Source organism: Capra hircus, chromosome 23, assembly GCF_001704415.2.
Source record: "Capra hircus breed San Clemente chromosome 23, ASM170441v1, whole genome shotgun sequence".
NCBI classification, from domain to species: Eukaryota; Metazoa; Chordata; class Mammalia; order Artiodactyla; family Bovidae; genus Capra; species Capra hircus.
In genome coordinates, this window is record NC_030830.1 from 8,861,264 (window position 1) to 8,874,248 (window position 12,985).

General features: G+C 53.9%; 2 protein-coding genes across 6 annotated transcripts in view; one reads left to right on the top strand and one right to left on the bottom strand.

Moving 5' to 3' along the window:
* Window positions 1-8,777, top strand: part of JARID2 (jumonji and AT-rich interaction domain containing 2) — a 230,157-nt gene extending 221,380 nt beyond the window's left edge. For all 4 annotated transcript variants that reach the window (XM_018038767.1, XM_018038765.1, XM_018038769.1 and 1 more), the window contains 5 exons: window positions 709-891; window positions 1,285-1,415; window positions 1,699-1,882; window positions 4,002-4,109; window positions 6,845-8,777. In XM_018038767.1, the coding sequence (XP_017894256.1) occupies window positions 709-891; window positions 1,285-1,415; window positions 1,699-1,882; window positions 4,002-4,109; window positions 6,845-6,997 (759 nt within the window). In that variant the 3' untranslated portion in view covers window positions 6,998-8,777. The remainder of the gene's footprint in view (window positions 1-708; window positions 892-1,284; window positions 1,416-1,698; window positions 1,883-4,001; window positions 4,110-6,844) is intronic.
* Window positions 9,205-12,985, bottom strand: part of DTNBP1 (dystrobrevin binding protein 1) — a 99,778-nt gene continuing 95,997 nt past the window's right edge. The window contains exons 9-10 of one of the 2 annotated variants that reach the window (XM_018038770.1): window positions 10,737-10,880; window positions 9,205-9,579 (exon numbers count right to left, since the gene is read on the bottom strand). In XM_018038770.1, coding sequence (XP_017894259.1) covers window positions 9,365-9,579; window positions 10,737-10,880 — 359 coding nt within the window. In that variant the 3' untranslated portion in view covers window positions 9,205-9,364. The remainder of the gene's footprint in view (window positions 9,580-10,736; window positions 10,881-12,985) is intronic. The other variant, XM_018038771.1, reaches the window with a different exon arrangement.

The following is a 12,985-nucleotide window of genomic DNA, read 5'->3' on the forward strand; positions in this document are numbered from 1 at the left end:
GGCTAGGGCGGCGGGGGCCATGGGTGGGGGCCGCGCGGCGGTTTCATTTCCTCACCCCTCGGCTGACCTGCCCCGCAGAACTAGAGGACTGTGAACAACCAATCCAGGGAGCCATCGTAAAAAACTCCTCTTTTATGGAAACACAACTAAAGCACGCTCCTCTCATTGCCCAGGACGTGGGGCCCTTTGACTCGGTTTCGGGCCTGGTGGGTTTGTAAGTGGCGACTGGGGTCGGGCCGGGCACCTGGCACGCTGGGCAGGATCACTGAGGGCTGAGCGCAGAGGCGGCTGGCCTGGCTCTCAGAGCCTGTTGAGTCCTGCTGTGTTCTGACAGCCTGATCTCGGGTCTTCTCTGGCCTCTGCGGCCCTTGTCGGGGTCTTCTCTCTCCCAAGCCCATAGCCGCCGTGCGGTGGGGATTCAGGGCTCTGCTTGTGAGGGTCCCCGATCACCGCTGCCGTGCCCTTATCTCAGGCGTTGCTCCTGGGCCTTTATCAGTTTAGAGCTTCCTCTTCCTTCACTTAGGGGTCACGTCTCTTTTATTTTCTAAAAGAGAAACAGAGAATCTGTAATACAGGACATATTCCGTGTGGGGAGCAGGCTTAAGCCCCGACGCCCGTCTGGAGGGCCGGTGTGGTGGGCCGCTGCCGCAGGCGGTCCTCACGGAAAGCGGGGCAGGAGGCAGGTGGCTCAGCCCCACGTCTCCGCAGATCTCCCCGGAGGTGCTGTGCAGGGAGGGAATCAAGGTGCACAGGACGGTGCAGCAGAGTGGCCAGTTCGTCGTCTGCTTCCCGGGATCCTTCGTGTCCAAAGTCTGCTGTGGCTACAGCGTCTCCGAGACCGTGCACTTCGCCACCACCCAGTGGACGAGCATGGGCTTCGAGACGGCCAAGGTAGGCGGGTGGCCACTCCGCATGTGGCCTGGCGTCCCCCAGTGGGGGTCTTGTTTGTAGATACAGCCTAAGGCGGCTGAGAAGCTCATCTGGGGAGGGAGAATGGCTCCAGGCTGGCTAGCCTCCTGTAAGTTGCTGAGTTCTCTTGCTCAGTCCTGGGCCGTCGCTGCAGAGGTGTGAAAGGCGAACCCTGCCTTTGGCTGGCGGAGGACCTGGGGTCTGCGGTCTTCCTCGGGGGAGACAAGATCATCGTGTGTCTTTTGCATTGCTTTTCATCCAAATGGAATTCAGAATTTGAAAATTCAGATAGCACTGCCTCCCCAGTAAAGGAAACCCTTGATAGCTGCCTAGAAATGAAAATCTGCCCTGAAGGGATGTGACTGCCTCTTTCAGGAGATGAAGCGTCGCCATATAGCTAAGCCATTCTCGATGGAGAAGTTACTCTACCAGATCGCACAAGCGGAAGCAAAAAAGGAAAACGGTTCCACTCTCAGTACCATCTCAGCCCTTCTGGACGAGCTCAGGTAACACGAGACAGTTCTAGGCCGGCCCATCTAGGCTCAGCCAGGCATGGTGAGGGTGCGGTCCGTCCTTTGTGGGGAAGCACTGGCCTCCTGTTCCTGGGGCTCGGCCAGAGGCTGAAGGCTGCAAGTGGTGGCTCTTCTGCGCTTGGCCGTGTGCCCCGCGGTCACAGCAGGCAGAGTGCGGCCGTCCAAGAGGCCTTGGGGCAGGTCTGGCCTTTTGACTTGGGTGCCCAACTGAGGACCCCAGCCCCTGTGGGCCAGCTGACCCCCGGTGTCCTGGCAGGGATACGGAGCTGCGGCAGCGGCGGCAGCTCTTCGAGGCTGGCCTCCACTCCTCCGCCCGCTACGGCAGCCACGACGGCAGCAGCGCCGCGCCCGACGGCAAGAAGAAGCCTCGGAAGTGGCTGCAGCTGGAGACCTCAGAGCGGCGATGCCAGGTGTGCCAGCACCTGTGCTACCTGTCCATGGTGAGCCCCACGCGCGCCCCGCCCGGCCTCCCCGCGGGCTGACTGTGGGCACTCGGCTGCCCCTGCCCGGCCTCCCCGCGGGCTGACTGTGGGGACGTGGCTGCCCCGCCCGGCCTCCCCGCGGGCTGACTGGGCACTCGGCTGCCCCTGCCCGGCCTCCCCGCGGGCTGACTGTGGGGACTCGGCTGCCCCTGCCCGGCCTCCCCGCGGGCTGACTGTGGGGACGCGGCTGCCCCACCCGGCCTCCCCGCGGGCTGACTGTGGGGATGCAGCTCCCTGGCTTTCCTGGCCTCTCCTTAGCTTTCCTGGCCTCTTGAAGCTTCTGTTCAGCTGCGCGGTTGCTCTGATTGCCCCAAGGACTCTGAAGTCTGTCTGGTAAAGCAGCACTTCCTATTCCCAGCTTTCCGTCCCTGGTCGTGGCTGGAAACCAGCGCAGTCCAGCCCTTCTGCCTTCTCTCTTGGCTGTCCCGCAGCCTCCACGACGGGCTTGTCTGACCCAGCCCAGGGCTGAGTTACACGCCTCACGCTCCTACACCCAGCCCAGCCCCCTCCTGCCTCCCTCAGGCAGTTGGCCCCCGCACAGGTCTCTGTAGCTGGTGTTGTAGTTAGCCAGGGCTGCCGTGAACAGCAGAAACGTCTCATAGTTGTAGAGGCTGGGAGTCCCAGGTCAAGGTGTCAGCAAGTTGGTTCTCCCTGAGGCGTCTCCTTGGCATGTAGACATCCACTTCCCCGTGGTGCTCACGGGGCCTTTCCTGTGAGTGCTGCTGTCTTAATCTCTTCTTGTCTTTGAAAGAATGTAAGTCATACGGGACCAGAATCCACCCTACAACCTCATTTTCCCTGCTTCTGTCTCCGATGCTCCTGCTCAGGACCTCCTGAGTTACTGAGGGTTAGGACATCTGCATTTGGGGAGGGGATAATTCAGTGCATGACAACCATGTGTCCCATTTTATGTATGTATTCTATTAGTTTTGTTTTCCCAGAGGCTTTTTAAAAAATACAAATTAGAACCACGCTGTCTTTAAAACAAACAAGCCATAAGAGTTTCACCAGATTTTAGAAATGTTTTGTGGACATCACTCATGAAAGCTGCATAGTTCTGGGTTTGTTCGTCTTGCATTGGAATGGGGTTATACTCGTGGGAAACCATCATTGTAGGTTTCCCATGAGCCTGGGTGACTACTATGACCTTGTGTGGCCCTTGTCCCTTCCCGTGGGTTCCGAGGATGGCATTGTCCCTCAGAAAGCTGACTTTCAGAGTGGTCACCAGTATTTCTTAGCCTGTTATTTAGAAAGCACATACCCTGAATTCACGGGTTAAAGTTCAGGTTTTATTTGTACGTGCTTTTCATTACTTAGGTTATTTACTAAGGGATTTGTGCATTTCTGTTCACTGTTTTGTGTTTTTGTGTGGTTCCATCCTCAGCTTTGAGTCATGTGTTTCTGCCAATAAGCATCATTTCCTTACACCTGCAGCTTGGTTTCTTGTCTCTGCTTAGAAACCTCAAAGACAGGAAACAGGTCTTTCCCAGAGTCCTTCTGAAAGAGCCTGTGATGCTCTTGTCTCTGGTGTGTTAAGGCAGTGTCTCCCCGTTGGTCACACAGAGGGAGGCCAGGCCAGGCCAGGGTGGGGGCGGCACGCAGAGCAGCTCAGGCCAGGTGCAGCTGGGTCCCTGGGATCGGGAGCCGTGCAGGCTGGAGCGTGGACAGAGGCCGGCTCCTCGGGAGGCGCGACTGGCTGGGCTGCCCGAGCCGCTCAGGAGCAGGAGATACTGTCACGAATGTTCAGGGTGACCCTCCTGGCATCTTTTATCCTGCGGGAGGTTTTGAACCAATAGTCTCAGGAGCCCTCAAACCCCGCAGCCCCGGCTGCCACGCTCCGACTCGGGCCAGGAAAGCGCGGAGAAGCCAGAGGGCCGAGGCCGCCGGGCCGCAGCTCCAGCTTGTGATGCCGTGACGTTCAGTTGCTTTTGCAGCAGCATCCTGTGTTTCTGGGCCACAGATGCCTCCAGCCCAGGCAGTGGGCTCCCCTGCTCTGCTCTTGAGAGCCTGCCGCCCTCCTTGGGGCGCCCTTGCCTACCTCGCATGCCTCAGCCGCACTGCCTCTCGCCCCACACAGGTCGTGCAGGAGAACGAGAACGTGGTCTTCTGCCTCGAGTGCGCGCTGCGCCACGTGGAGAAGCAGAAGTCCTGCCGCGGCCTGAAGCTTATGTACCGCTACGACGAGGTCAGTGCCTCCGCAGGGCGACCGCCCGCCCGCGTGGCCCCGCATCCAGCCTGCTTCCAGGCACCTCTGGCCCGATGGGGCTTGATGTGGTGGGGAAGCAGCTCGGTGGGCCGAGACGGGGCTGCCCTGGCCTGGAGAGGCCGGCAGCTGGGGCTGGGGGACTGGCATCCTCGTCCATGCCCCTCACGTCTCGGCACACCCACCCGCAGCGCCCCCAGCCGGCCGTTCACCAGCAGTGTGTGTTGACACGTGGGCGCCCCACTGTTTGCTGAGGGCTGTGCCGTCCCCTCTGGTCGGGGCAGATCCAGGGGGAGAGCGCAGGACTTGGCCCGAGTCGCCTTCCTGCTGGGGCTCCAGGAGTGTCTGGGACACACCGTGAGGATGTCCATGTGCTTCTGCCCACATCGGGGTCCCTCCGTGCAGCGGCTGGGGTGCTGCTGTGGTTTGGGGTATGGTGAACCGTGGGGCCCACGGCCACCCACTGAGCTGCAGGCAGAGCCCGAGGGGGTGGTCCTGGGGTGGTCCTGGAGCGCCCGGGCCCTTGTCGTCACCTGGGGGCCTTGGCAGAGCCAGAGTCTTTTTGCTCCTAAAGCTTTCACCTTCTGAGTAAGTCCTAGTTGCACCCTTTCTAAAAACCCGTCGTCCCCAGAGGTAGGTACAATGTGCCGTCTGTGTGGCCGGTTTCTACCCTTCATTGGGTAAGGGCCGGGTGCTGCCTTCAGCTGCGAGGAGCACCCGGATCTCTGCCCCCAGAGTGGCTGGCACGTGGCCCCCCCCGTCGGCTGTCCACGTGCTTCCAGGCTGCCCTGCGATTGTGGTTTCGGGTGATGTACATGTGTAGCTCCGGGGCACACGGCCCTGCAGTATTTACTCTGCACTGACCCAGAGCCCTTCTTGGGGTCACCTTGGGAGACTGCTGCCGGGACCCCTTTGCCGCTCCTGTCCAGCTGTGAGCCCCGCCTTCAGCGCGGAACCTGCTAGCTACCCCCCGCCCCAGGGAGGCGCATCCCATAGAACACGTCAGAGCCCTAGGTGAGCCAGGCCAGATGCCCAGCCAGGCCTGATTCAGGAGGTTCTGGGGGCGCCCTCATGGGCTCAGGCTGTGGTCAGATTTGATAAGAAGCCTTTGGCTAAATTACAAGATTAGAAAGCTGGAAATAGATCTCTCTGTATCTTCTTTGTCTTTAAAGAGTATGCTCAGCAAAGGCAGTAACCACTTTGCCCTCCCTGCTTCTTCACTTGAACAGCAAATGTCAGAACACGGTTAAAAATAAACCCTCATGTCTGAGTCAGAGCATCTCTGGCAGCGCGCAGGGTGCATCTTAGATGATTCTGAAGCTCGACAAGACGTGGGTTAGTTTCCACCTCCGGCCCATTTTGGAGCTTGGTGTTTTGATGTGACCAGAATCCTGGAAAAGAATCACATCTGTAGGGTCTGTCAGTCTGAAGCTTAATCATTGGTTCTCATGAGTAGGGAAGAGAAGGGTTTTTATAAGCCTCCCACTTTGCCAGTGGCCTAAATTTATTCTAGTAAATGAAAATCACAAATCAGTTCCCTATTGAGCTGAACTATATTATTAATATTTTAATTGGGGAATTTCCAGCTCTGGGTTGGATTCCAGAAGTTGCTCATGAGACCAGAGCCCTTGTTCTGAGCCCTGGCACCCAGCACTCAGGTCCCTGCTGCCCAGCCTTCTGGTCACACAAGCAAAGGTATGACCTCTGGCTACACAGCCTTGCTGCCAAGGCGGCTTTAGCCAAGGTAGCTGATCTTGAAAGCTCGCCTGCTCATTCTTGGTTAGCGTGTGTATTGTAAGTGATTTAAGTGGTGTGCAGCACCCAGCCTGAGCCAGGACTAGGCTGACCCTCAAGCTTGAATGATGGAGTGGCCTCCTGTCCCCGTGGCTTCCTGTTCTGTCCACCCACCCTTGGCTCACACAGGTGCTCTGGAATGTATGTCAGGACACAGCCATTCGGATAGTCTTCCCTGTGGCTCCTTGTAAACCTGGATGGCTGTAAGTTGAGTTGTGTTAACAGTTATACATGGGTTTTTGATGCCAAACAGATAACTGGTTCTCCTGTCCTGTTCGCTCTTTCTTCCCTTTGTTGCGGAGGGAATAACAAGCATTTGTGGACAAGTGTTTGTGTTTATGTGCACGAGTAGGTCAAATAGGTTTCAGTGTAGCCAGAGAAACAAGCAGCTCAGACCCATCCCCATCCAGGGTGCGCGAGTCTTTCCTCACTTCCCAGCTGCCCCCCACCCCGCGTCCCCGATAGTCCCGGAGGCCTCTAGGCCCCTGGAGGTGCACAGGGGCGGCTGCAGGAAGCCCTCTGCTGTGTTGTTTAGGGGGTGAGGGACCTCGATAGGAACACAGCCTTCAGCAACCTGTCCCAGGGTGTGTTGGTTATGGGGCTGCAGAAACTGTTCCCACTTGACTGCCATGGCAGGGGCGGTGCTCCTGGGCTCCCTGAAGGCGGTGGGGGGGGAAGGGGTGGGAGGCTCTGTGCGCCTCTCTGGATTCCACATGAGAAAAGGCAGGTTTCCCCCAGAGAAGGAAAGTTTAATTTAGGTGCCTGGTTAGGGGCTTCCGTCTCAGGAAGTATCGTCCCAACCACAGGCCACCCTGGCCCTCGCCACCCCTGGGCACCGCCGCTGCCGTTTGATGAAGCTGATGGCCTGGGGATGGCGCTCTTCCACCTGCTAATTCTGTGTCTCCTTTTTCAACCCAAAACAGGAACAGATTATCAGCCTGGTCAATCAGATCTGTGGCAAGGTATCTGGTAAAAACGGCAGCATTGAGAACTGTCTCAGTAAACCCACACCAAAAAGAGGGCCCCGCAAGAGAGCCACGGTGGACGTGCCGCCCTCCAGGCTCGCATCCTCCTGAAGACGCCAGCGCCGTGGGCGAGGGATAGACGTTATTTTGTAATTATTATATTCTAGTTTGGAGTACTTGCTGTAGGATACAAGCTGTCTTTGCACTAGCTCTAAAGAAGATTTTCTTCTGGTTTTAGAGAACTAATTTTGTTTTAGCATTAAACTGTTGAACTTTTTTTTGTACTTAGAATACCTAGATACTGCAGTCAGATTTTTGAAACTGCCGTATATTCACTGTTTTAAAACCCTTGAGGGGCTGTATTAATTTGTATCGCCCCTTGTGGCTGACAAAAGCCTTTCTGTTTGATTTTTTTGTTTGTGTTTGTTTTTTTGTTTGTTTGTTTTTTCTTTTGTAATTGTTGGGGGAAAAAAGGCTTTTTAACCCATTTTTGAAGAGGGTGAAGTTTGGAGAACAAATTTTAAAACCATCAGTCATGTGAGCAGATTTTTTTCTAGAGAGGAAAAGGGATAGACACACACACACACACAAAACTTGAAAGAAATGGCTTTACTTGGCTGTCTTCTCTTCTGTCACGTGCAGGATGAGTTTGTAAGTGTAAAACCGGAGAATCCCCATTTTGTTTCTTGGGGCGGTCATGGCAGCTGAAGGCGGACGTTGTTTCCTAACCATAGGCAAAATGAGGAGGTCGGAGCCACTGGGCGCCCTTTACCAGCACTTCACTATGCATCTGTTTAAGGAGAAAGGGGAAGAGAAGAAAGACTGCCTGCCTTGGAGGGGTCACGTGAGGGAAACCTGTGCCTGATTTCATTAGGAAATCCATTCTGTTCTTTTTTGGTGCTGTTGGCTACTTTATCAAAAAACCCTTCAATAGCATCCTTAAGAAAAAAAAAAAAGGAAAAAAAAAGTGATTGAAGCCGGAAGTGCTTCTTTGTCATGGATGTGCAATCTTTCTGACATTCCATCTTCATCTCACCTGTTTGTTTTACACCTTCACAGGTCAGCATTAATTTTTCTTTTTAAACTCGTTTCGTTGGTGATCACATCTAGAGCCACTCGGAGGTCTGCGGTTCTTTTTGAATGTGAAAATGCATCTGCGCTCATCTGGTCTATTTTTTCTCTTCATGTTGTAACAAAAAGAAAGAAAAAAAGGAAAAAAAAAAAAAACCCGTCCCTTTTGTACATACGCCTGTAAATTGTTTCAAATACTTGAGCCTTTTTCTGGGTGGGGGAGGGGAGGGCGCGAGGACAGATGAAGAAAAGCCTTACACTTCCGTTTCTTCATCGGGTGGACTGGATGCTTACAGGGTTTTTCTTGTAACATTTATAAGTGCTGCTTACATCACTGAACAACAACAACAAAAATAATAATGGAGTAGCTGTTGCCCTTCTCCGGTTGTGTGTACAGTATGTGTGGAATAAAAAAGGGAAACTGTTTTCACAAGCTGTTCTTTGTTTCGTGATTGGACTCAGCGATCCCGCAGCTGCCGTGTTGCACTGAGCTGGCCGGCGGGGCCGTCAGCAGCGTCCTGTGGTACTCTCTGTCGGTTGTCGTTGCCGAAGACTGAACTGTGTTGGCGTGTTTAACAGTGACATGAGCAGAGTCGTGGTTCCCAGTGTGCTTGTCTGCTCCATGGCCTTGCTGTGTGCTGGCCCTCTTTTGGACAGTGAACTTCCGCCTACGGCTTGCGGTCTGACGTTTTAATTTATTAGCGCTGCTCTGCACCCTCCCTTGGGAGGGAAGACTTTTCATGTTGTTTATTGCCAGTTTTTTGTTTACTTTTCAGGTTTGTACTACAAGGTTTAATAATAAAACAAAGTTTTTTGGACACCTGTTTGTCTTGTGGAAGATGAGTGAATGAAATCAGCTCTTTTCTGATCAGAGGGCTAAGGGTCCATCCCCTTGGCCAGGGAGTGGTGTGAACACAGAGTTTTAAAATCTCATTTTCTGACAGTGGTGAGTGGTGGTGGGGGAAACACACCGCTCTGTGACCGGGGTCTGGTGAGGAGTGAAACGGCGTGGGGACTGGGCCCATGTTTCCTTTCTCCCTCCCTGCCAGGTGTGCTGTGCTATTAAATAAACTAGGGACTGTTGTTGGACTTGACCATTCTGCCCGAACTCTGTTAGAGCTGAGAAGAGGCCCGATTTCCTACCTGCAAGGGGCTTAGCTCGCCAGCGCCGAGCTGCTGTGGATGCCAAGCTCCCTGGCCCCACCTGCAGGGCGTGTGTATTTAGCAGCCTTTCTGTACAAACTGGCTACGTTTAAAGTTCTCAGACTTTATTGTTAGCTGTTGCAGTCACTTGCCTCACGTCAATTGTGTAAAAACCAAGAGCCCCCCCAGTCCACCCACCTTCACCACGGGTCTCTGTGCACGCTGCATCGTCCTTCAAGGTGGTCGGCGCACAGGCGCCCAGGCTTAGGAGTCGCTGTCGGTGTGTAAGGTGGCAAGGGCGGTGTCCACCTCCACGCCCTCCTCGTCAGACTGGACCACGGGTGACTCCCCGCCTTCACTGGAGTCTCGGGAGGCCGGGTCGGTACCAGGTGAGGATGAGGAAGGTGGTGTGGCTGGGGACTGGGAGGGACTGGGCACCTCGAGAGTGACTGCATCCTGACCGGGGCTTGCCTCAGGCCCTGGGGGAGAGAGCAGAGGAGAGCCCATCACGGAAGTCCTGCATCTCAGCGTTGTTGGCCACGACGAGCATTTGAACTTGCAGCGAATCCAGGGGGCGGAATTTCTCTGTTCCTGTGACGTGCAGGAAGCTCCTGTAGAAGGTGCTGAGCGTGGTGGCTCCCCGAGGCCACCTGGGGCTCCAGCTGACCCTTCTTGCCACCTGTGACAGGTGGAAAGATCCTGAACCCTTCCCACAGCCTCCGGTGATTGCTCAAGACCCAATGGCAAGTTCTGCAGGTGTGACTTGCGTTGCTCATGACCTTGACAAGCCAGGTTTATCTCTTTATAGCCTCTGAACTGATTTCAAGGAAATGGACCTTACGAGAAAAACGCTTGTGGAGCCTCTTACAGGAACCAAAACCTCACACAGGTGATAGGAGTCTTTTCCTGCCACTGGGGAGGGGAGGAAGGAGCTGCTCTGTTGGAAACACAGGTCAAGGGGAAGCCCCCAGGCCTGACTGAGGACATGGAGCCCGTGGTGTGGGACCACCAGGTAGGAGGCAGGTGCTGTGAGGGGCTGGCCTTCCCATCTTTCGGAGTATGGAAGAAACATGTTCTCCATGGCGACAGCCTCAAAGCCCACCCACCCAGGAGGAATGGTCTGAAATTTACAGAGAGGCCAGGTACAGTGCCGGAGCACCAGTAAAGATCTAAATGAACGTGAGATTATGGTAAGTTATTAAATGGAGAGAATATGCCCCCAGGATCGCCACTAGCTTTTAAAACGTAAGCTGACGGCTGAACACACGCCTTGGCCTTGCCCCCAGCATCAAATACCATCTACTGAATAGGGAGGGTGGGGAGCCACACAGACCTCCACCTCCCCAAAATCTAGTGCTTTTAACCACAGAAACCCAAGTCAGACTTTGCAGACAGAGGAAAAAATTAAAATGCAATTTTAAGAAAAATGCCCTGTTTGCTGAAGGTATCTGGGAAAAGCACTGAGAACCTTTGAGAAATCCACGGCTGCGACCGCCAGTGTGTCGTGTGTCCACGTCTGTGACGCCAGACTCTGGGGGAGAGTGGAACAGCTTAGCACACGGTGTCTCACCAAGCCAGAGGGAAATCACGGTGCTTAGAGTGATTATGATTATGTCTGCAGGCTTTTCACCCCTACCTGAGATAGGGGACAGCAGGGTGTTCTCCTCGCCACCAGAATTCAGGAAGACGTCCAGGGCCTCCTGGTCAGAGATATCCATCAGATCCATCTGCTCCAGCATGTCCACGTTCACCTCCATGGACGACATGCTGCCCATGGGCTCTGTGGGGACCGCCACGAGAGGAGGTTAGGTTTGCCCTGGGTGAACTTCCACTGCATTAGGTATTAGCAGGTGGTGTTTTCTGGGTGTAAAATACCTTCTACCTTCCAAATTGATTCTGGAGTAATGTAGTAGTGACATGTCCCAGTTTGGTGGTCTTTAAATCCATCCTGGCTTAACCATGGTTACTGTCACCTCTTAGACCTTCCACAGAAGGTCCTCTTTTCATGCCCAGCCGCGTGCTTGCATGTGCTGAAGGCCACCCTTTCTGCATTAGACAGCTGCAACTCAAAAGAGGCTGACATTCCTGCCAGACACCTGACGGTGGTCGCCTCTAACTTTATTACAGTTCCATTGGGCACCTTCCCTGCCCTTAGGACATTTCTCAGGTCTTCCATCTTAACAACAGATCAAGGTAGGGTCTGCTGCAAGCCGGTGAGTTGGAACTAAGAGCTTCCTGCGGTGAAAGCACAAACTAAGAAAATAACTCAGCCCACCAGCATAAAGACGCTACAGGGCAAGGAGTCTGAGCCTGGTGAGGGGTGTGTCCAGGGTCTGGAGTTCTGCGGTCCAGAAAACTACAAGCCAGGTAGCTTAAGTAGATGGTGCCTGTCACAAGCAGATAGAAATTTCTGGATGTGGACCCATCTTTAACCTGGGTCTCAACAGGAATATAAACTCCACACAAAAGCCAGTCCAGTCTAGAACTTTAACAGCACACACATCCCTGAGAAACAAAGATTAGAATCAGATAAGGAACACTGTCAGAAATCATGACAGGCGTTTGAAAAGAGCCAGATAACTTCCAAATAGGAAAAATCACCGAAATTTAAAACTGTGGCACAAGTTAAAAGTTTTGCTAGTAAACGAGAAGACTGGATAAGTTCTCCACTACATAGCAAAGAAATAAACAAGTGGAAGTATGAAAAAGTGCAGAAGTTTCCCAGTTCAAAATCCAAGTGGAGACGGGATGAGCAGTATTCTAAGCGGCTGATCTAGACTTGCTGCAAGGTCTGACATTCCAGACTAAGGAACAAAATACGTTCCAAGCAAGGCAGATAAACCGTCACCTGAGCTGCAGTGAAATGATGGGCATCAGAGAGAAAAGGCAGATCAGGAAAGAGGAGGAAATGCTGGCGGCTTCTCAGCAGCAGGAGGCAGACTAAAGACCATCTCTTAAATTAGGAGATGTGTGAAATGCCCCCTGAGCCTGCGCTCCGGAGAGGCCAGACCAGCGGAAGTGGCGGGTTCCAGGAGGGAGGGATGTTCAGTGAAGACAGTGTCTTCAGTGTGAGTAAACATAAAGCTCTGAATAGGAAACGCCTAACTCAGGGCATTTACTCCAGCCAGGACCTGATGATGCCGGTGGGACGGGGCACGAGGTGAGAGCTCTGTCCCGTGGGAAGGTAGGAATCTACTCGTCTCTGGGCCCGCAGTGCCCTGCTGGCACAGGTAAAAGGCTGGGGGTGGGGGTGGGGGTGACCCCTGGGACAGCGGAGACGGCCACCCGAGGTAGCAGAGTGGGTGGCACCTGCCATCCGCACCACCCTTGGCTGCCAGAAGTCACAGGGACACCGGGCGGTGCCATCCAAGGGCTCCTGCAAGGCTGGCCTGGCAGGCGAGCCTGCTCCCCTTGGGGCTGCCTCCTGGAGAAGGTGGGGGCACTGCTGGAAGGGGAAGGGGCACACAGGTCTTCTCTGGGGCTGGGGAGGCCTTGGTGGCTCTGGGCTTTTTTTCTTCAGTTTTGAAAGCAGTTTTTTTCTTTCTCTGGCTGTCCTCTTACAAAGGGGAGAAAAAAAAACACTGGACTGAAAAGCATAGGAAACATTTTCAGGAGAGTAGAAAGCACCAGAAAAGGTAGTAACGAAGCCAATTTGATAATTTGTTCTGTGGCAAACCTGGTTCCTTTACCATTTGCTGTGGCCACTTCATCACCGTCTCATTAGGTGCTTTCTAGTTTCCTGAAGATGGAAAATGTTTCACTGGTGATAAAGGTCTAGTTACATTCTGTTTATAGGAGACACTCTTAAAATATTAGAAACATTTAAAATGTAAGGAAAAATAGGAAGTCAGCAAGCAAATAATTAAAGGAGAAAGCTGATATGGC